Source organism: Cheilinus undulatus, linkage group 17 (assembly GCF_018320785.1).
Source record: "Cheilinus undulatus linkage group 17, ASM1832078v1, whole genome shotgun sequence".
NCBI lineage: Eukaryota > Metazoa > Chordata > Actinopteri > Labriformes > Labridae > Cheilinus > Cheilinus undulatus.
The window spans coordinates 4,341,853-4,363,943 of NC_054881.1; the positions used below are offsets into that span (position 1 = coordinate 4,341,853).

Sequence of the window (22,091 nt, forward strand, 5' to 3'; positions counted from 1 at the left end):
TGATCCAATTTCTGCATCACAACCTAAATGGATCCTTGGTACAAGGACGGCTAATTTGATGAGGATGTGAAAGCAAAGCTTGACGCAGAGCTTATTAGCATGCACACCAACAGAGACTGCCGGTCACTGCATGTGCATGCGCCCCCACTACCACTCTAAGGTTTTGCACACTGAATCGCCCTTACTGGGGACAAATAAAGTTCTTAATTGATTGATTGATTGATTGATTGACCAACAGAGACTGGCTCAGCCACCAGGGTGGCTCCACATCCTGGATAAGAGGAGGAACAGACTGAGCTGCAACAAGACAGAGAGGCAAATCTTTGTAGGGAAAAACACGCATCTCACCACAAAGTAGACTATGAGGTAGGGCTGGGTAATCTCTTTTTTCTAATAATATCACTGTATGATATATATAGGATTAAACGGGACATTTTATGTAAAGGAAGTATGTAGAGATGTAGTGCAGACTGACATCAGTTCTGGTGGAGCTCCATCAAAATCTCACGTGTGATTAAACTAAATGTAAAAACTAAAGCAAAAGCCCACAACCTCTCTGGACGAAATCAGCATCTGGTCTTTCGTTCAAGACGATTTGAAAGCACTAATTTTTGCGACATTGATTTATCGCCTTTAATACTTTTTAAGACCTTTCATGTATGCTGACAGACAGAAGCTTAAATACTCACTTGGAAATAAAAGGTTGCATTAATGGAATTATCCCTTTTATAAAATGAAATAGTCAGTATTCATTGATGGTAAGAATGATGGGTAGATTTAGACAATGACCGTCATCTTTATGCTAGACAGCTGAGAAAGTTATAAAACATCAAGCAGTTCTCTTTCATAGATGACTTTCACTTTGTTCTTGAAGCATTTTTATTAATGAACCCAGAGTAAAAAACAGTAAATATCTAACACAATGAAAAACACAGAAATTAAGAAAAGACTGAACACACTAAAGACTGCAGGATCAACGCTCGTCTAAAACAACTCTGAGACGTGAACATCGGTTTGGCCGTAACATCTCTAAACATCAGTGACGTCTGTTTTACCTCAAAATATACACACAGTTTCAAAGCAGAGCACCAAGAATGGGTCGGTTTGGTTTTCTGTGGGGAATGTGAGCCGATGGCACGCCGGAGGAGAACTTCGAACATGGTAACTTATTTTACACATTTTTGGATTTTAATGACTGGAAGGTAGAAGAGGTTTAAGGATCTCTCCAGGAGACTGTTGAAGTCTGCAGCAGTGAAATAGGCTGTAATCAGACCCACCCACAGATTCATCTAGGCCCCTGAAAACCCAGAGAATGGGATTTATTGATATCAGTGCATGTGCGCTGGACCATCAGCATTGTTGCTAGCGTCCTAACAGTTACCTCAGTCTAGAGCTGTGTTAAGCTATTACTGGGTTCTGCAGTTTTTTCAAGCTACTTTTTTAACCACTTTTCACCATTGTTTATGCTCATTTTTGCCACTTTTTAGCCGATTTTTCACCTTTAACTCCTTCATAGTAAGCCATCTGGCCATTTTTGCTTTTTTTGCCACTTTGAACCCATTTCTATGGAGTTTTTTTAATATATTTAACCCATTTCTGCCATAGATATACATTTTCTTGTCACTTTTAAAATGCTTTTCACCATCTGCCAGCCATTATTGCAACCCTTTTTATATATTTTACCCCATTTTATCCCCTTTTATACAATTTATATGACAGTTTTTGAACTTTTTTATCACTTTCAATCCAAATTTCCCCACTTAAGACCATTTTTGCCACTTAATAACAATTGAGACCACCTATTAACCGTTTTTCACCCTTTTCCACCCATATTAGCATTTTTGAAACCCATTTTATCGCATTTTAACCTCTTAATCCAATTTATCTGGACATTTTTGCAACTTTCAATCCAAACTTTCCCTTTTTTGACCACTTTAAAACAATTTTAGACCACTTTTTAACCACTTTTCACCATTTTCCACCCATTTCTGCATTGAGTTACCAATTTTTGCCACTTTTTAACCTTTTTTAACTTCGGCACTTTTTAACCCTTTTTTAGAACTTTTTATGTGGCAATTTTTGCAACTTGTTTTTTGCCATTTTTTTATTTGTTTCAAAATTCATTGGCCCACTTTTCCTTGTTAAACCCATTTTTGAAACTGTTATACATTTTTATTTTGCAACTTTTAATCATCTTTCACAATTTGCTGCCCATGTTTGTAAACCATTTTACCTCTATTAAACTCTTTTCACCACCAATCTTGCAAGTTTTTATCACTTTTAACCCATTATTGCCCTTTTTTTTGCAATTATTTAATTAGTTTTTCCATTAAAGTTGTCAGCTTGATTACAGCTTAACTTTACAATGGATCGTGATTTTGCTGACCCCTGTGGCCCCCCTATTTCTCTGGGCCCCTGAAAGCTCTCCGTGTTATCCCCTTTATGGGCAGCCTTGGCTGTTATGGAAGCATCAGCTGACAAGCTCAGATTGCTCTGAAAACACAACAGACTGCAAAAATGAGATGATCCAAAACCTGGTCCCTCTTCCCCTTTAGTCATTTAAACCAAAAACATGTAAAAACCTAACACCTGAAATCCTTTTCTAATGCAGCTGTTGAAGTAGTTTTTTATTAGGCACAGTTTTTTTTGCGCTACAGTTGACTTCAGCGTGCGCTGCTTTGATTTTTAAATGTGTGAAGCTGGAGCCATGTTTCGCCTGCAGACAGGGGTGTGAGCGTACTGGAGTTAAAGCCGCATTCATCCTTCCCAGGGAGGGCTGCGTCGTCCGTCTACGTCTGTCTCCACGTGGTACAACATGTCAGCCAGCGTGTGCTCGATCACGGCTCCCCAGCCCATGTCACTCATCTGAAAAAGGATGAGAAACAATCAAAAATCACACAACAACAGCTCAACAGAGGTTAGAGTGAGGTTTGTTTGGTTCTATAATCCTAAAAGAAGTGCTCACCGGCTGGTACTTCAGGTCTTTTGGAGGATATTTGAAATGAGGCCCAAAATTGACCGACACCTAAAAGAGAAAGAGTAGGTTTCAGTAAAATTAATGAATGATAAATGAAGAAAAAGATACCAATAAGAAGACTGACTGTGCAGCTCTTGTAGAGTGAGATGGCGGGGAAGTAGAGGCCTTCAAACAGGTTCTCAAAGGCGACGCCTTGGCTCACTCCGTTTTTATAGAAAATCATCTGAAAAACAGGATTGAAATAAGTTTATTTTAACTTTTTGTTTTAGCAGGAATGAAATTATTTAGACACAAATCTCTTTAGGAAGTCTGCTGGTTGACAGTGGAGCTCCTTTTCTGATTTGGAGAGGTTTTCTCACCCTGCTCGGCGACATCGTCTTCAGGCTTTTCTCTGCTTTGTCCACGTAATCCTTCTCCTCAAAGTACAGGTAGCTCTTGAACTTGATCAGCGCCTGGAAAGAAAACAGAGGACAGTAAACTAGAGATGTCGGGATGCTTGATTTTAAAGTCTCATTTTACAGCTTTAGTCATAGGTAGAGCCCCAGAGGGCAAAAGGAGTTTGGGAGAGTGACGGCTACTGTTGATCACTCCTGCAGCACACACTTCTCTTTCCTTTGCTTGCAGCAGCTTGTGGTTAAAAATATGACAGAAGACCTATATGTCTTTTACTTCTGTGCTTTCCAATCATTAATTTAACAGAGGCAGTATTATTTTAAAGTGCATGGCATCAGAGTAAGGTTGTATGTCCAGTCTCACAGTCCGTGAGGAACTGGCTATGTCTCAGACGTTACCTTATCCTTGTACGTATCGGGCAGAGCTTTGGCAGTCTCTGTGCCATCAGGCAGCTCGATGAAGAAGCCCAGCGTGTCTCCCTGACCATAACCAGAGGAGTAATGTTTCCCATACGACATGTGGAACCGCGTTCCCTTCTTGCTCCGCCACGAGTAGCTGAACTTATCATAACCCAGAGGAGCCTGCAGATTACCTGAGGAAGAAAAAACACAACAGCCAAATTAATAAACCTCCTTTATCCCCCTTTAAGCATTTAAATTTAGCGTCAAGCAGAATCAAAATGCATGCAGGTGTGTATGCCATAATTTTAATATCCTTTCTGTGGAAAAAATAAGCTTTGAACGCCAGACTTTTGCATGTATTGAAGTTTTTTCTCTGTGCATAATGACAGTTTCCTCTGAGTAAGAGCCCTGACTATCACACTCATAATTGACAGAACTCCTAAACAAAGAAATGTGAAAAAGAAACAAAGGCGCATCACTTACCGAGAGGCTGAGACCAGCCGAGTCTGGCTGCTGTCTCTGGAGGCATTTCATCAACGAAAACCTCAAAGTACCAGGAACCTTTCCTCACACCGTGAGACGCTCGCACCATGGAGTAACCTTTCTCTCCGGTCACAGTCAGACGGTCGTCAGAGATCTTCAGCTGAGGCGCTGAAACAGGAATCAAATCTGCTATTGATGCATGTTTTTATACCAAAGCATGAAAACCAGAAGACCAAAGCGGCACACAGTGTTAGGGTTCTTTTATTACCAAAAACTTCAGGCAGTTTCCTGAAGTTTTCCAGTTTCATCATGAAATACCAACATATTTGTGCTATTTAGAAATAACATTTGATGCTATTAGTGCACAAATAAACAGAGATTGAAGCATTTTTTAATACCTGGAATCTAAAACGATTGCCAGTTTCTACAACTGACAGATCTTCGTACCTCTGTCGTGTAGAGCGAGCAGCACCCTCTCGTACAGACAGGCTCTGTACAGATCGCCAGGGATCGGTTTACCAGCCCAGCAGTCAAGTTCCAGCTTCTCTGGGTCTGGGGCATGAGGATCCGGTTCTGCCAGGATGTACCGGTACCCGTCTTTGTTAAACGGATGCTCCAGAGGGTAACCATGAGGAGGCAGACGCTGAGCTGAGAACAGAGGGTCGCTGCAGAGAGGGAGGATGAGGAGAAAGGAGGATTTTTAAGTCAATTCAGTCTCATTTACAAAGTCCTTAATAATAGATTTGCATCGGAGGATCCTCAGGGTGTTTTCACAGCTAACCTACTTGGTTTGGTTCAGACTCTGATGTGTTTTGTTTGTACTTAAAATATGAACCAGCCTTCATCCAGTGTAACTGTAGGAAGCACTGAGCCTTTACTGGGATAAATCAGCTAACATCGCCAGTCAAACATGTTCAGAAGTTGGTGCACTCCAAAGATTATAGAGGAAAATTTGTGAAAAGAGTACTAGCATCAAGTAAGTAACATGCCCATTTTGCAGCCCAGGCAGGGTTTTGCCCAATGAGCAGACACATGCAGAAAGTCTACCGTATATCTGAAGGCAAGACGACAACACGGCTTCTGCAGTGCTACTTAAAGGGTTCCACCTCCAGGTGAAAGTCCAGTATGGACACTGTGGAGCATGCTCAGAAACACCTAGAGCACATGCATTTCTAAATCTGTCTGTATTATCACACTGTGCTAGTCTGACTGAGGGATATCTAACCCTCCGGGACCCATTTTATGCACTTTTCATTTCCCGATACTTTTGGCTGAGTTCAACCGATGAGCTTTTAAGCATTTAAAAGTCCAGTTTACTCAGATTGACTCAGTAATTCTCTTTTGCCGACTGTGTTGAACTTAAGAAGAGTGCTTGTGCATGTTTTACCTCCTGGTTCTCTTGGTCGCTCCCGCTGCGGCGCCCTCCTGCTGCTGCTGTTGTTTACGTTTGGCTCCTCTTCCTTTTCCTGGACCAGGGGCCAGAGCGCCTTAGAAACACACAAGACAGATTTTACTACTGAACATACAAATAAACAATCTTGCAGACAGACAGTGGTAGGGGAATGTTTTACACTCTGTTGCCAGTTTATTAGGTACACATAAGTAGCTAAAAGCTTCTCTGCTTTATGTAGCACTTGAATATAATGCAAACATGTCTAATTTTTCAACATCCATGTTTTCATAATCTTTTCACACCAACAGCAGCTGAGCATTAAAACACGCAGACTTTCACACACTTGGAGCAGGTTATTAAGCTTCTGTCATACACAGGGACACAGCAGGGACAAAAAAGCAGGAATTAGTTGCACAGGAATTCCCAAACACTTTCAGCCTCATAAAACCGATCCATAGCATTCCATCTTTTAGAAAAAATGTCTTTAGGAAGAAACAGGGCTAAGTTTACTGACCATATTTCCAGGAAAAACCCTTTATTTGGTTGGAAAAATAAAGATAGTTTAAATAAAGTACCTACAATGCTGATTCTTTAAAGTGTGGATACAGCATTAATCAAATAAAATACTTGTTTAACTCCTTAATATGGCATATACTCAATAACATAATGTATTATGCATTAGGCAAACATGCAAAAGTTCTGAATCTGGTGATGAGTTTCACATTGTTATTTTACAACACTCCTGTCACAATTCTGTTTTTTGAAACAATCTTTTAATTATTTTACTTCCTTTAAGGCTGACAAACTTCAAGAGAAAAGGCACAACTTTAACCTTGCAGATAGAGCGGGGCATTTAATTGCAAATGAGATAAAAAATCACAATATGGCCTGCTGCAATTTTCAAATTGTGACAAAATACCAGTTTAAAAGTTTTGTTGCAGCAGAGACGTTATGCATTACATATCATGCAAACATTTTAGTGGCATAGTTTTTAGAACAGTTTACAAAAAAATCCTATTTTCTTCATTTTTGTGTGTTTTTCTTGTAAAGATGAGAATATATAAAAATTATCAGTCCCTCTAATACAACAGTTCATATTCAATTTGCAAAATAACTCAAAATGATCACGATTAGATATTTTTTCAAAATTGTCCAGCCCTAGTTTAATCTAGTATTGTGTTGGTTATAATATAGAATGCATTATTGCTCGTTTTTGTTGGAAAATACCTGAGATGAGGAACTTCGAAGAAGAAATAACTGCATGATTTAATATGCAGTTAGATTATTTTCCTAAACCGTTCAGCTCTATTTGCAGATCCTGGGACTTGCTGGCCTTCTGCTGCTTTGCCATTTGTGCAAATACAGATATATTAATAAAATAGTATCTTATTATGTTGGAAACAGATGCATCACTTTAAGCAAAAAAAAAAAAAAAAAATCACCTAATAACAAGAACAAACCACAAGATCAAGGCAGCAGTTGTGCAGAAATCTCTGCTCTGTTGAGTAAAATTACTGTTTTTATCAACAGAGTTCGGTAGCTTTAAAGGGAGCAATCTAAAGTCTGTTTCTGGTTTAAATAAGCACCTTAATCTTCACAAAATTCTCTGAAATACTGCTCAAGTCTTAGAATAACTATTTTTGCACAAATGGGCAAAAAAGGAGACAGACAGTGAGGCTTTTTAACACAAGAACTAACCAGAAAGAGCGCTTTCTTTGTACATATGTTGTGCGATGCAGGGCAGGGAGTCATTTCAGCCATGAGATTTTAAAGGATTTTAAAGCCCATAAGCAGCAAGCAGCAGACAAGGAAGAGGTGATCACCCATCAAAAGGGGGGAAGCTTTTGGGACGGGAATCAAACAGGTGCAGAGAGCAGACGGGGAGGTTACAGCCGGACGTGGATGAAGCTGCCCACAAAAATTCCTTTGTTGTATTTTAATAGTTAGAAAATGTGTTTGGTCTAAGTTGTGGGCAAACTTCAACCCAGAGGGTTACAAGACACAAAAACACACGGATCAGCCGCAGATGCCAAAATACCAAATATTCACCTGAGAAAGAAGATCCACCTGGAACACAAAACGACCATGATCATCACATGGTCATCACACACAGCAGAGGCTTATTTTCAATTAAAGGACGTTTACAATCCTCGCCCTGGATTTTCTTTAAATAGAATATCATATGGTGCAACTTCAGTGTACTTTTCAGTGTTTTGGACCCTTACCGTTGAGTCCTCCTGCAGTGGGAGCAGCTGTCGTCTGTTTCTGTGTGTCGTATGATGGTCCGATGTTTCCCAAGTCCTACAGGAGAAAAATCAGATTAATTATTCCTAAAATGAAGAAAATATTCTCCAGTTTTTTTAACTCAATGTTCTTCTTCTTGAGTGTTGAATTGAATCAGCTGTAGGGTGAACAGTACCTGGTCTAAGAGGCCAAACTTTGGGTACTCCTCCTCTGGGTCTTTGCTGCCGGGGTCAGGATGCTCCTTCACTAAGAAGACGTCTCGCTCTTTGCTCTAAAAACAGAAGACATTACTGTTTAAGAAAGTTATGAAGCCAGATTTCTAAATATAAGTATGATGCCAGTAAAAATCTGATGATTTTGATGTCAATTTCACAAGTCAGTTGGATAATTTCTTGGTTTTAATCCCCAAAAAATGCAGGAAAACTTCTCCACATTGCAGAAAATGCACTGATTTATTTGCAGTGCATATGTGCATCACATGCTTCTATGATTTTGTTCAGGGTCAGTAATTTTCAGTGCTATCATTAAATAACAGTAATTTTATCACTTAAAACACTTTGTATTGGAAAAATCTCACTTTTTTGACAAGTTTATGACTCTCAGGAACCAGTGGCTTCAAAATAAAAGCAATAACACAGCTTTTCATTAAATGTTTTCAAAGCAGAGTCTCATTCTTACACGTTCCTACAGCTTTAAAGCCTCTTAGTTCCACCGACAAAAAGTAATTTTATCTTGCAGTGCAAAGGAGCTGATGATCTACCACTGACCTAACCAGTTAGCTGGTTTGGATAGTCCTGGGAGTTTGGGTTTTTAAATTTTAAACACAACATCTAAGTAGCACGCAAGAACCCAATCAAGCTCTGCAATCGAAAATGAGCATTTTCTTGACAGTCTGGTGGCTCTGAGGAGAAAAATGTAACTGCTGTTTTCAACATTCCTGTGGGTTAAACAATTTTAACCACTTCAAACCACAGCATTACCATTGTCTTCACAATGTTGTTGGGCCATGTGAGCTTCCCCGGTCTCTGACGTGTTGTCATACACTCCCAGTACTTGTCAATGAACGGGATGATATCCTGCAGGGAGAAACATATTAAACATAAAGTATGGATCATATACAAGAGATATATATTCACAACTACATAATACATCCATGATTCACGTGGCTCATGACTTTACTTTTGACAATCCTGAGTTCCTAATTCATCCAGCAGAATCTCATCACTGCTGACAAACGTCAGACTCACCTTATCTTTGGAGAACATCGTCTTTGGATGCTCGTCTTGAGTTCTGGAGCGCCACGTCAGGTTTGCAAGAGCTGTTAGACACATCTCCTTCAGGTCTGGAACACAAAAAGCGACATGTTTGGGACTAAAAGCACTTGTTTTGTGTTAAAATATGTTAAGACGGGGGACACATACTTGCTTGTTTCCTGAGGAAGTATGTGTTGCCGCTGTGATGGCACACGTTGCAGTGAAACACATAATTAGTCATAAAGGGGAGACAAGTCCTGCAGAGAGAAGAAAAGATAAGAATTATCAGTGAAGTATGGTTGTTTAACTGCTGGTGTTTCTCTGACTGTCAGATTTATGATCATACGTACGCGGTGTCAATGCCGAATGTGTCTGCAGTGAACCATTTCATGCACAAGGCGCACTGCAGCTCCACCTCCCCCAGCTGCCTGCCGCTCTCCTCATCTCCAGAGCCAGTCAGAGCATCGGCGGCCTCTGAGCCTTCGCCAGCTGTTTCCTGTCAGAAAGAAATCATAAAACAAGTTTAAAGGACTTTATAATATAACAGCAGACACTGCAAGACAAGTCAGCTACAGTCGCATTTAAAAGACAACACAGGAAGTAAAAAAAGTCCCAATAATATTACAATTAATCACCGTTACCATTCCTTCTTTGCCGTTTGATGATTCAGTATCCATGCTGGTGGGCAGTTCACCAAATGCTGCATCTCTGAAAATTGACAGAAAGATCAATTGTGATGGGCAATACATACACAACTATGCAAAGGTGTAAAAGTCGTACAACCCAACTCCAAAAAAGTTGGGGCGATGTGTGAAATGTAAATAAAACATAATTCAATAATTGTCAAATCCCATAAACCCATATTTTATTTACAACAGAACATAAACAACATATCAGAAGTTCAAACTGAGACATTTTACCATGTCAGGAAAAAGTATTAGCTCATTTTTAAGTTTATGGCAGCAACACGTTTCAAAAAAGTAGGGACAGTCCAATAAAAGACTGGAAAAGTAAGTATTACTAATGAAAAACAGCTGGAGGAGCATTTTACAACTAATTTGGGTTAATTGGCAACAGGTCAGTAAAATGACTGGGTATGAAAGGAGCATTTTGGAAGAGGCAGAGTCTCTCAGAAGTAAAGATGGGCAGAGGTTCACCTATCTGCAATAAACTGTCTAAAAATTGGGGAACAGGCATGACTCTGTACTGAAAATCACTGCATGGGCTTAGAAACACTTCTGTCTTTTACTTTTACACTGTGCTTTAACCCTTTACCTACTGAGCCAGAGCCGGCGCTGTATTATTACCGTAACTCTGTCAAAGTTTGTCCGATCAGAAAAATTCCAATGGTGTTGGAATTAAGCTGAGAATTGTGGGCATGCGCACACATATGGTTCATTACGGTACTCGCAACCATATGACGTGGGCATTCATAACAAAAACCAGAAATATCGCGAGACCGCTACACAGATTCTCAACACTGTAGCTCCTTGAAAGTTTGCTCAATCTAAAAAATTCCAACGCTGACAGAGAGCTGAGAATCTGTGCTTTCCAGCAATATGTGATGTGTGGTATATATATTACGGTAATGTCAAACAGCACCGCGAAAACAGCAGCAGCAGCTTTGGCAGATGACAAGTGAGAAAAGGAGAGTGAAGGAAGAGAGTACAAGGACAGCGAGTGAGAGTGGTGTTTTGTTTTCAAAAAATAGCGTTAGATAGTGGCATTTGTGCGTGTTTGTCATGTGCAATAACAATGTTACTTGAGAATGTTGAGAATGCATTTTTCCACCTTTATTTGCACTAATTGTTGCCTATGTAAATAGGCTAGTTATCTTTTGCACTGTGTTTTGCACACCCAGAGTCCTAGACTCAAAAAATGACTGGTGATTGTTCTAAACATGTAAAGGTTCACATTTCAAATGTCAAATCAAAACTTCATGAGCAATAACAAAATCTCTTCTCATAAAAGCCATGAAAAACAATTCTGTTTTTGTGTTTTTCTTCTTTTAAACTGCTGACAATTCCATATAATGTGCAATAATCATTAACCACATGTTGAAAAGTCAAGTTGAAGTACTCCTAGGGAAAGGGACCAAAGCTCTCAGACTTAGGGCATTTCCTGACTATTTTACGGGTTTTAATGGTTAATTTTGTTGGTATTGGGGTTGTAAACTCAAATGTGGCAAAGTTTGTGTGCTTTGTTCTGTTAGAAATCATAGACCCCACTTATACAACAAATAAAAACCATTAAAATGTCATGACTCAACAAAATAAGAAAGTCGTGATAATCGTATTGTGAAAGCGTGATATTGTGAGTTTAGGGTAATTTCCCACCCCTACTACTCAGTTAACGTCCATTCAAACCATCTGCACCACATTACTGTCACTCTAGCTGGTATTTAACGGTAAAATCAATATTAAACAGAAACACAATCGCAGATGTTTTAGAAAACAGCGCATGCGTTCTTCAGCTTGACCGTTATTTCTCCTGAATGTTAAAAACGTTGTTAGTGTTTGTGTCTGGGTTTATTGGAAGGACTTAACATTGCGATACATGCCTTAAATTAAGCTTTTCATGAGTATCGCGCTTTCTGGTAATAAGGGTGACATGAATTCGATAAATATTTGGTGTAGAGATGTTATTCTCTTCTTTGAGCAGCTAAATATGTCATTTTCTGAGCATGTCGGAGCGCTAATGCTAACTAGCCTGGTTGCTAACAGAGCCTTGTTTCCGGCTGAAAAAGAACGTTTATTTATTCAAAATCAGACCGAAAATCAGAATTATCACCAAGACTTCAACAAAGATTAAAAACACAACGAAAGACGGAGACAAACCCCTCTCCGGTCTCCGGTTCGGTTGTAGCAGCACTGCCCGCCTCTCCTTCCGACGCCATGTTTCAAATCAATGAAAACAAAAAATCTCGCGAGACTGAGCTGGGGCTTCAATTTCCGGTTTGTTCAGCTCCGCAGCGACACTGCACGGTAACGGGGGACAGTGGATAATGGATAGTTGGAGGACATGGATGGATCATTTATGTAGATGATAATAGTTATCAGTTCCTCATCTTTACTTTTAAGTTGTTGTTAGTAAATAAACATGATGGTAAGTTTCATGGCTAGCTACAAACAGAGTTTTTTATGTGCTTTAGTTCTTTAGGGAAAATGTGGATTACTCTCCAGGTTTTATTAAGATGTAAATTTAAAGTTTCAGCCGATGTCTGATAATGTTTAACATTTGGTGTGTGATGTCAACTCCTCCGAAATATATAGAAATTGATTTCTTATTTATTATAAGGTTGGTGCATGGATGGCCTAGTGCAGTGATACTCAATGTGTGGCTCTTTTGTGATGATTTGTGGCTCTTTTATGTCTTCATTTGAAATATTATTCTTTTAAACTTTGACCTCAGAAATCATCCATTGCAAGTCACATTAATCAGTTTGTTTCCCACGCTTATACAGTAGGTTTTAATGGTCAAACTTTTTTTTTCCTCTGTTTATTTCCATTGCCCTTTTTTTATTTTACATTTTTGCCACTTTTAAACAATTTCTGCTGCTTTAGCCAATATTTACCACTTCTTTTTGCCCTTTTCAGCTGTTTTAGCCACTTTTATCCTGCTTCTTCATAATTTTTGTCGATTTGAACTGCCTTTTGCATTAGATGCCACTTTTTACCCATTTTCCTACCCTTTACAGCTTTTTGCCCAGTTTAGTCACTCTTCACTCATTTTTTTCCGCTTTTGGACCACCTGTTACTCAATTTTTTGTGACCTTGCACCCATTTTTGCACTTTTCACCCTGTTTTTTCCATAGCATGCCTATTTTGCCCCTCCCCCCCCCCCATTTTTATGACTATTTTTGTCCTTTTTACCCTTTCCTCCCAATGGGTATACATTTCATCACCATTTGAACATTGTTTTGACCTATTTTGGTTATAAAAATACTTAGCATAGAATACCTGCATTTAGGGTTGTCAAAAAACAAACTGTTAAACTTGAATATGATACGAGTTAAAGTCAAACAATACAGACACCTGTTTTAATACAGCTGCAATAACAATAAAAGTCCCAGGCACCAAATATTTGGTCATATTAGTTACCCAGAATTGCAGGAAAATTCCTGAATAGTCTTAATTTCAGAATTTGTCTACAATATTTCAGTCTTTTCTTGAATGCTGCTTTCTCCCCAAAATAAATAAAGAAAAACACTTCCTTTCCTGATATGCAGCATAGCTGAATTTTAAATGGACCATTGCCAGTTAATTCAGCACCAGTTAAACCCAGTTAAACCATGACACCTCTCCTCTACACCAGACACATTTCATATAAGTTATATCATTTGGCTGTGTTTGGTTGCTTCTTGGAATTTAAGTAGCATTTTAACATTTTATCAAGTATTTTATAATGATTTAAAACTGAAATTTTAGTTTTTAGAATTCTGTAATTTAAAAGGCCTGCCTGCAGTACCCCCAAAGCCCACCAGAGGGCCCCGCCCCACTATGGCACTTCCAGGAAGTATACCCGTCTCTATATCTCCTCTCCTAGGCTGGTAAAGGCAACAGAAAAGTAATGTGAGTACACTTTATAAGTCTTTCTCTGTAACACTGGAATATATGGAACAGCTCACTCAAAATGCAGAATCATTTAGGTGCAAAAATCTGCTTCTCTTTGGCTGTTAGAGTCACTATGATCGCTCATCTCTGAAGCAGGAGAAGTTTTTAGGTCAATGAGACATGCAAGATGGTCTTATATGTTTTCATTTAAAACACAGGGTGGCTATCCATTGCTGAGTGGCCCACTTAAAAATGTAGGGTTAAAGTAAGAGGGCACTGTTTCTGCAGATACTCCTACACCTGCTTCTACACCATGGCCACCAAGAGTGGAGAAAGTAAAAGTTCTGGGCCCGGTTGTATGGGCAAGAGCAGGATCACAGTCCAGTGTAAAGTAAAGCTCCACTACTCTGATTTTATTTTAGCTTAGATACTGACCATTCTTACTGATGCAACAAAATGCAGCCAGTTTCAAAGTGTAAACTCTCTTTTCTGCAAGAAGTATGAGCCAATTTGAAGTGAGCTACACCTTTACATGCCATGAACTACACAAAATAAGAAACTGAGAAAACTTTCTGGCAATAGCATCCAAAATAACTTGATAATCTGCTACCAAAAGTTAGCTAATGTGAGTAAAGAGGCACAGATCAATGCTACTGATCAAACACACATGCATTGAAATTGACAGATTATGTTTGACGGTGGCAGTTTGGTTGGTAGGACAGGTGTTCGTATACAGAGACTTGGATCCTTGACGCACTGGTTGTAGGACTGACTCCTGATACTGGTCTAGCTTGTTGCATGTCTCTTCACATTCTCTCCTGTCTCTCTTCAGCTGTCCTATCAAAATAAAAGTAAAAAAGCCCCAATATATCTGGGGAGGGCCTGTGAACCAGGGTGGTCAGAGGCCTAGGAATTTCTGAGGACAGGCCTATTCTATACTGTGGCCACAAAAGAGAATTAGTCACCTAAAATTGCTGTAATCCTTGTTTTAACAGCCAAAAATTGCAGGTAAACTCCTGCGCGCTGTCTAAATTGCACATTTTAAGCAATTTCAACCCTGGTCTGTATCTCTCTGAGGTTTAAGTGAGAATATAACTTAAGATCTTACATGTATTTTAAGTTTTCTTACTCTTAAATACCATTAATCATTGAAATTGCAGAGATTGTATTGCATTTTAAAATCTTAAACATATAAAGTGCAGAGCTCAGATAGGTAGCATGCATTTAACAACCAAAAGGAGAGCAGTCACTGTGCCTTAAAACAGTAAAATTACTCAGTTAAAGCTACATCTTTGCATTTAAACACTTCTTTTTGATAACTGATGAAGGTCAAATAAGATGGAAGGTGTTTTCTGATGTGCAAATCTGCTCCTGAAGTTTCTTTCTGCAGTCATTCCCTGATTTCTTCACTCTGTTTCTAACTCTTTCCATTTCCTTCTAATAAAAGCCCCAAAATAAACTAAAAAAACAACATTTAAACACAATATATATCCTAAATACAGAGAAGTGAAGCCTGTCAGGCTGCAGAGAGGCTCTGACTACAGTATCCTGCAGCTGATTGAGTTTTTAGACGTGCTAATGTTGTCTTTACTTTCCGTCTCCATTCAGCGTCTGACGAGTAAACAGGAACGTAAAATTCTTTGTGACGCCGTCAGACCACCCCTTCTACGTCCTGAAAGTCAAACAGTGTTTTAAATTTTGTGAGGGCCGTTCAGCTCCAGCGAAGACGCGTCGAGCACAAAAGCAAAGTGTGCCAGCAGACGGGCCACAAAGAGCAGGGGAATGCTGAGAGCACCCCTGGGTGTGGTAATAAACGCCTCAAGGCCTTTGTGAGGAGGATAATAGTCATGTTTTCTCCTCCTCTTTCCTCCTGCAGAGACACATCTGTGACGTTTGGATCATGTCTGGAAGATTTAAAAGGGGAGGAATGGCTTCTTTGGGTTTTGATCTAACACTGATTTCATATTTATTGATCATTTTTGTCCAAATTATCCCTCTGAGGCCTTAATGAGTTTGTTTGATTTGTTATCTCAGGGCCCAGTGTTGAAGCATGATTGTCCCCCTCCCAGACAAGTGGACAGTACTTTTACTCCTTTTGTAACTTATTTTAAGTCTTTTTTTTTAACATTCAAGTCAACAATTAACAGGTGTGGCCAAATACTTTTGTCCATATCTTGAAGTTAGAAATAGAGTTCCTCAGGGCTCAGTCTTGGGACTGCTGTTATTTACACTTTATATCAACAGTATCAGTCATAATGTTACCGCGAAGATTTGTTTATATGCAGATGACACTTTCATTTACTTCTTCAGTTAAAAGAAGCCTTTAATGCCAAAATATCAAACTCCATCCACTATAAGGCTGCTTTCACAGATTAGTTTGTAGAGAGACGGATCAGGAGAAGGAGGAAACACCAGAAACGTCATGGAAGCATCAGAACCTGTCCAGGAATAATCCAGGAATAATGCCCATTTCCCTTTCCTGTTCTTTCCCCTCTCTCTGACATTTTCTGTCTTCATCATTCCTCCATCATCTCCTCATCTTTCCCTCCTTTAATCCCCCCCTGAGTCTCTCTGGTTCCCCCCCATCTCTCTGAACAAAGCTCGGGGTCAGAGCGGGTCAAACCTACTGGTGACATCTGCTAATTGTCCCGGTGCTCCGGCCCTCTCCGCCCGGCTCAATACCAGCCGCTCTGCAGGAGTCTGCACGCCGACAGCTGCCTCCTTCAGCAGGGATCTCCACAGGACAGTCACCCCCCAACGCTGAACCCCCCCCGTCCCAGACCCTCCTTTACCCTCAGAGCAGCACCCAGTGAGGGCATTAAGAAACTATGAGGGATAATGTGGGTTTAAAGATGGCACTGTTACTGGAACTGTGGAGTTAATGAAGCAGTTTAAGGCGAATAAACAGTGCTGACATTTACACAGAAACACAGATAAACACTCATAACGAGACGATGATGGAAAGTAACTGTCTGATGTGGAATTTGAGGTATAGTGCCCGGTTTTTCCACTTTTGTGAGACTTTCTAACTACTGCACTTTATTTTGAAATTCATTTAGCCTTTTAACACTTCAGCTTTCTTACATCTTTCATACTAAAATATCAAATCATCCATTAAGCTGTCAGTTTCTGTCTCTTACTATGTCTTCTTGTGGTGTGAGTTAGGGATGTACAACACTGGGTTTTGCAGCAATTTAATGTGCTGATATTTTCAGCCAGTACTGATACGGATACCCATGCATGAATAGAAGTCAGATCTTAAAAGTTTACAGTTTTTCTCAGTCGCTTTGGTGCACTTCTCAGATCAGAATTGAAATTCTCAAAACTACTTCAATCTTCACATCATTGTGTCGCTTGTGCACATCAAAAAAGCAGTTTCTCATTTCTTTGAACAAGTTGCAAATGCTTTGGTACATCCATGTTAATGATTATTTACAATTCTCTGCAGTTTCCTACATTATCAGTTGCAAAATGTATTATAATGGGTCTCTGCTGAATAGTCTGGCCCCCCACAACATTTAGGCATTAGTTCATCGCACAAGTCTTCACATGCAAAATGGCTGAAAAAGTTGTCATAATATGTCAAGCATATTTCTAACCGTTTCCATTAGACTTTTTTTCTCCTAAATCTGTCCTGAATTGGTAAATTGCTCCCAGGTGAATCTTGACTTTCTCTAATGAAGGGATATGCGTGAAGCATTAGATCAACCGCATACACAGATGACCCTTCTGGCTGCCACGGATGCAGCGTGTGATGATATCACAGCAGAGGCCTGCAGCGGCTGGATAAGACACTCTAAAAGATTCTTTCCACGCTGCATCACAAGAGAAGATATTCACTGTGATGTGGATGAGAATTTGTGGCCCAACGGACAGAAACATCAGGTGTAGGAAGACTGCACTGTAATTCCTACAGCACTGCATGTACAGTTTTCCCTAAGGAGATGGTCCTGTGTTCACATTTCTACTTTTGTTTTTTTGTTCTTTTCTTTGTGCTATGCAGTGCTGTCTTTTCCTTTCTGTATCACAATGACGTCATCTGTCCACAAATTACAGTACAAACAGTAAAAGCGTAAATGTGAATCTTGTCCAGTCTCTTGAAATCTGCCACATACACTAAGGTGTAACTTATAGTTTACGATAATTGTCAGCAAAACTTTAGCCATAGTTTATATCAGAACATCCCTCCAGAGCACACTGTTATACTGACAACATGACTAAGCAATCTGACTGTTTTATCCGCACACAATGACACAGAGACTTAATGTTCATCCACACAGATATTTACTTTTGAGAGATGAACTAAGGGGTTTGAGGAAGAGACTGGCTTTTGCAGGTAATCCATGGTGTTTTGCTATTTGTATGAATTGTTTTGAGAAATGCACCTACTGTTTTGCCAATGTCCAGGATGATTCAAGAAATGGACCAAAGCGACTGAGAAAAACTGTAATGTATCAGGATTATTGGTTATTGATGAAATGTGCATAGACTAATGCATTAAATAATCTGGTTATAAGTCATGCACCAGTTTAGCTTAGCCTAAGCGTTATTTGTCTTACTTCCGGTGGGGTGGTAGGGTGAGCCTTAGCCTCCTGTGGAATAATTAACGAAACTTTAGATGATTGCTCCGTCCTAATCCGTCCTTCAGAGCTCAGATGGCCTCTCATAAACGTGTTGGTGGCTTCTCATTAAACCGAAGTGCTTTGTGGGTATTCTGCAGCTCTCCAACAGGACAAACGTCTCTCTGGAAACTGACACCAAAAGCTCCAACTTTCCCTTTGAAGGAGAGTCCATCACTTAGCATGAGAAGAGGCGTTCACGTGTCCTACCAGCGGAAAATCCAGCCTTAGCAAATCATGACAAGAATGGGCACAAAGAGGAACACGGGGGAGAAGAAAGGGGGCACATTTTAACCAGATGCCCCCTAATAAATAACCCGAGCTCTGACCCCCCCAGCTGAGCGCGCGCATTTACATTTTACAGTGTCCACGCGGGGGTCGGAGCGTGTCTGCGCGAGCGCGAGGGCTGATTGTTCATTTGTGTAACTTTGAAATGAAATGTAAATGTGAAGGCGCGAGGCTGAGGGTATTTAAAGAGAGGAGAGCCCACACTGACCTACACTGACCCACAGACATGCAGCCTGCAGACAAACTCCCTCTGACACACAGGACGCCTTTCTCCGTGGAGGACATCCTCGACCCTGCAAAGTTCACCAGGAGGAGGATCTGTGTGGAGGATGCGGAGACCACAGGTGAGAATCAGACTCTCAGAGGGATTAGAAATATTTTTAGGACAGGCGACTTTAACACAGAAAATACCTGTGTTTAGCTTTAGCAGCAGGGGAGACCAGGGCCAGCTTTAACGCTTAAATCTTAACAAAATCACAGAAGGCAGTTCGACCTGTGTTAGACATCTGTATTGTGCTCAAACATGGACTTCTCTGGTCCTGGCACAGAAGGAAGATGTGGCACACGTGTGCAGGTGTTCAGTGATAGAGCTGAGCTGGGCTGAGAGTGAGTGTGCATAAAGGAAATGGGGTGCATATTATAATCCCAGTATCAGCACATATTAGCCTAAAAAAATAATAATCGATAGTGGCAGATATTTAAAGTTCTGTTGTAAATATAACCCCTATATTGGCATTCATAACTACCCTTATCAGCTATACATGTCAGACTGTATTGGTAGTAAATATTGGCCTATACCCATTGTTAATACCATCTGATATTTGTGGTTAATATCCGTTACATCCACTGTAAATATTTGCCTATATTGGTCGTAAATATCTGCGTATATCACTGCAAATATCAGCCTACACTGGCTGTAAATGTTGGTCTATATTGGGTAGAAAATCAGCCTATATAAGCTGTAAAGTAAGCCCTGATTTTGAACAAACATCAGCTGTTAATATGACTTGTATTGACAGGAAAAAATGTCTTATATAAGTTTTAAATATTGGCTTATATTGGGAGTAAACGTCCACTTAAATCAATTGTAAATACTGGCCTATATCAGTTTTAGATTTTGGCCTAAATTGGCTCTATATCGATGCATAGTGGTTGTAAATATTTTCTTATTTTGCTGCAAATATCTGACTATATTGGCAGTAAATATTAGCCTACATTGGCTGTAAATTTGGCCTATATTGGCAGCAAGCAGCAGCCTGTATCAGCTATTAATATTGACCTGTATCAGTTGGAGATATTAACCTGAATTGGCTCTAAATATTGGTCTATATTGGTTGTAAAATATCTGCTTTTTTGCTGAAATGATCTGCCTATATCATTTCTTGATATTGTCCTAAATTGTCTGTGATTTTTGGCCTATATTGGCTGTAAATATTTGCCTTTATTGGCTGTACTTATTGGCCTATAGTGGCAGTTAACAGCCGCCTATATCATTAGTTAATATTGACCTATATTGCCTGTAATTATTAGCCTATATTGGCTCTAAATATCTGCCTTTATCAGCTGTGAATATTGGCCTATATTGCCTATAATTTGTTACCTTTGTGTGCTTATTTTGGATGTAAATATTGGCCTATATCAACTGTTATTACCGGCCTTCATCAACTATGAAATCAGCCTTATCTACAAATAATTTTGTGGAGTTTAGGCAAGACCAGCAGAACTATATTGACTAAAGTCTTCTTTGTTCATCCTCATGTCCTGGTCAGTAAGTCTCTGGAATGGGTGTGGTAGCTGTAGAGGTGCCAGTTCACCTCCTGAGTACAGAAGAGCTGCCTTTTAGCAAACTCCCAACCACACTGAGAGGGTTCACCTTTGTTGCAGAAGCCCTTTACTCTGAATTTTGAAAAAATAAAAGTCACTCAGCATGTCACAAGAGGTGCACTTAGAGAAATCATCCTTTAAAAATACACAATGTTGAAAAGAGAGCGAGATTAGCTGCTATTTATGTTATGTTTGTGTCATCAGACATGTAAACTTCCTGTCTTTCTCTCCTCTTTCAGATCCCCTCTCTCACAAAGTCAAGCCCAGGGAGGAGCTCCATCCTCCTCCAGGTGGAGCCAGCAGCCCCGAGGAGGAGGAGGATGAAGAGGAGACTCCGGTGAAGCAGCAGAAGTCTAAAACCAAACGCCGCCGTATCCGCACAGCCTTCACGCTGCAGCAGCTGCAGCTCCTCGAACGCAGCTTCCACAGGTGTCACTACCTGTCGGTGCTGGAGCGCCACAGCCTCGCCTCCTCGCTGCGCCTCTCAGAGACTCAGGTGAAGATCTGGTTCCAGAACAGACGCACCAAGTGGAAGAAGGAGCGGCAGCAGCAGGGGATGGAGGCCGAGGAGGAGCACGTCTTCAGCTCTCCTCCTCCTCCTCTGTGCTCCTCTCTCTCCTTCAGTCCTCTCTTCTGTCAGCAGCCCGCTCCTCTGCACATGTTCCCTCCTCTGCTGCCATATCCACGTTTTTACGCGTAAACCTGCAGACTGAAACAAAACGGACACACGTGCATCTGCAGGAGACGTCTATGCACAGAGATGGCACAAAGAGAGCCGTCAAAGAGCCACACAGGACTGAGATTAAAGATATTTTTATGTAATTATGATCTAAATTATTTTGATTAACATTTTGCAATAAAGTGCTTCTTGTTTGTTCCTTTAATATATTGATTTAACATGATAATATCCCAAAGGAAACACAATATATTTTTGTACCTCACAGTAAAATGTGACTCTTAAAATCCAAATAAGTTGTTGGAAATCATTCAGACTTGTGTCTCCAAAAAAATGCATTAAAGATGTTTTATTTTTCTACTCATACATTCTGCTTCTTCGTGTTTGTCTCTTGCTGAAACCTAGAATAGAAAAATACTTCATGCAAATAGAAAACATAAAACCTAGGAAAAAACATCCAAATTTAAACAGATGTGGGATCTTTAAGAAGCAATAATAAAGGCTAGACAGATACACTGGTGCATAAATCCTTGCACAGTTAAACCATTGGTTGAAAAAGTTGCAAAGTTTGCGTGGCAAATAAAATATAATGCATTTGTTTGGCTGCTGCAGGAAAACGGCACTTAGATAACAGGGCCTGATGGAGAATATTTCCTGTTGATAAAGAGGCTGTGACTTGGAGGCATGCTTCAGTTTGAAAAACTGTTATATTTCACGTCTTAGAGCCAACACACACAGTTTGATCTGTGAAGAATTTCCTGCAGAAAGAATGAATTGTATTTGCCAAAAACCAAACTCTAAATAGAGTAAAAGAAAGGAGGATAAATGGAAAGCATGCAGGCACATATTTTAGGGTTAGCTGGGTACATTTTCACAGGAAGTGATCTTTTTATCCTGCAAGTCTGGAAGATTTCAAGAACAGTGCAGGAAACTTTCTGGGAATTTAAGTGCACCAGTCTTACATGTGAAAGACTTGTGATTTTAGGG

General features: G+C 40.0%; 2 protein-coding genes across 7 annotated transcripts; one reads left to right on the forward strand and one right to left on the reverse strand.

Moving 5' to 3' along the window:
* Nucleotides 1-866: 866 nt before the first annotated feature.
* Nucleotides 867-18,382, reverse strand: ash2l (ash2 like, histone lysine methyltransferase complex subunit). Of its 6 annotated transcripts, none has more exons than XM_041811190.1 (17): nucleotides 18,257-18,382; nucleotides 9,786-9,852; nucleotides 9,495-9,640; nucleotides 9,313-9,401; nucleotides 9,139-9,233; nucleotides 8,872-8,967; nucleotides 8,067-8,162; nucleotides 7,873-7,948; nucleotides 7,697-7,714; nucleotides 5,642-5,741; nucleotides 4,702-4,919; nucleotides 4,255-4,422; nucleotides 3,769-3,962; nucleotides 3,337-3,429; nucleotides 3,102-3,200; nucleotides 2,966-3,025; nucleotides 867-2,865 (listed from the first exon to the last, which is right to left on the reverse strand). In XM_041811190.1, exons 2-17 carry the CDS (start codon nucleotides 9,819-9,821, stop codon nucleotides 2,758-2,760), a joined length of 1,692 nt encoding a protein of 563 aa, XP_041667124.1. In that variant the 5' UTR covers nucleotides 9,822-9,852; nucleotides 18,257-18,382; the 3' UTR covers nucleotides 867-2,757. The 6 variants fall into 6 exon arrangements, with proteins under 6 accessions (XP_041667124.1, XP_041667123.1, XP_041667120.1 ...); XM_041811189.1 differs by having other exon boundaries at nucleotides 9,780-9,852; XM_041811186.1 differs by lacking the exon at nucleotides 18,257-18,382 and adding an exon at nucleotides 11,982-12,064.
* Nucleotides 18,383-18,811: 429 nt separating this feature from the next.
* Nucleotides 18,812-21,470, forward strand: pnx (posterior neuron-specific homeobox). Its single transcript, XM_041811191.1, has 2 exons — nucleotides 18,812-18,948; nucleotides 20,668-21,470. Exons 1-2 carry the CDS (start codon nucleotides 18,831-18,833, stop codon nucleotides 21,126-21,128), a joined length of 579 nt encoding a protein of 192 aa, XP_041667125.1. The 5' UTR covers nucleotides 18,812-18,830; the 3' UTR covers nucleotides 21,129-21,470.
* Nucleotides 21,471-22,091: the final 621 nt, after the last annotated feature.

Coding starts and splice junctions, on each gene's coding strand:
- ash2l (XM_041811185.1), bottom strand. CDS start 12,040: ATGGCGTCGGAAGGAGAGGCGGGCAGTGCTGCTACAACCGAACCGGAG. Junction 7,949..8,066: donor AGTTTGGCCTCTTAGACCAG/GTACTGTTCACC, acceptor TTTCTCCTGTAG/GACTTGGGAAACATCGGACC. Junction 2,866..2,965: donor AAGACCTGAAGTACCAGCCG/GTGAGCACTTCT, acceptor ATCCTTTTTCAG/ATGAGTGACATGGGCTGGGG.
- pnx (XM_041811191.1), top strand. CDS start 18,831: ATGCAGCCTGCAGACAAACTCCCTCTGACACACAGGACGCCTTTCTCC. Junction 18,949..20,667: donor GGAGGATGCGGAGACCACAG/GTGAGAATCAGA, acceptor CTCCTCTTTCAG/ATCCCCTCTCTCACAAAGTC.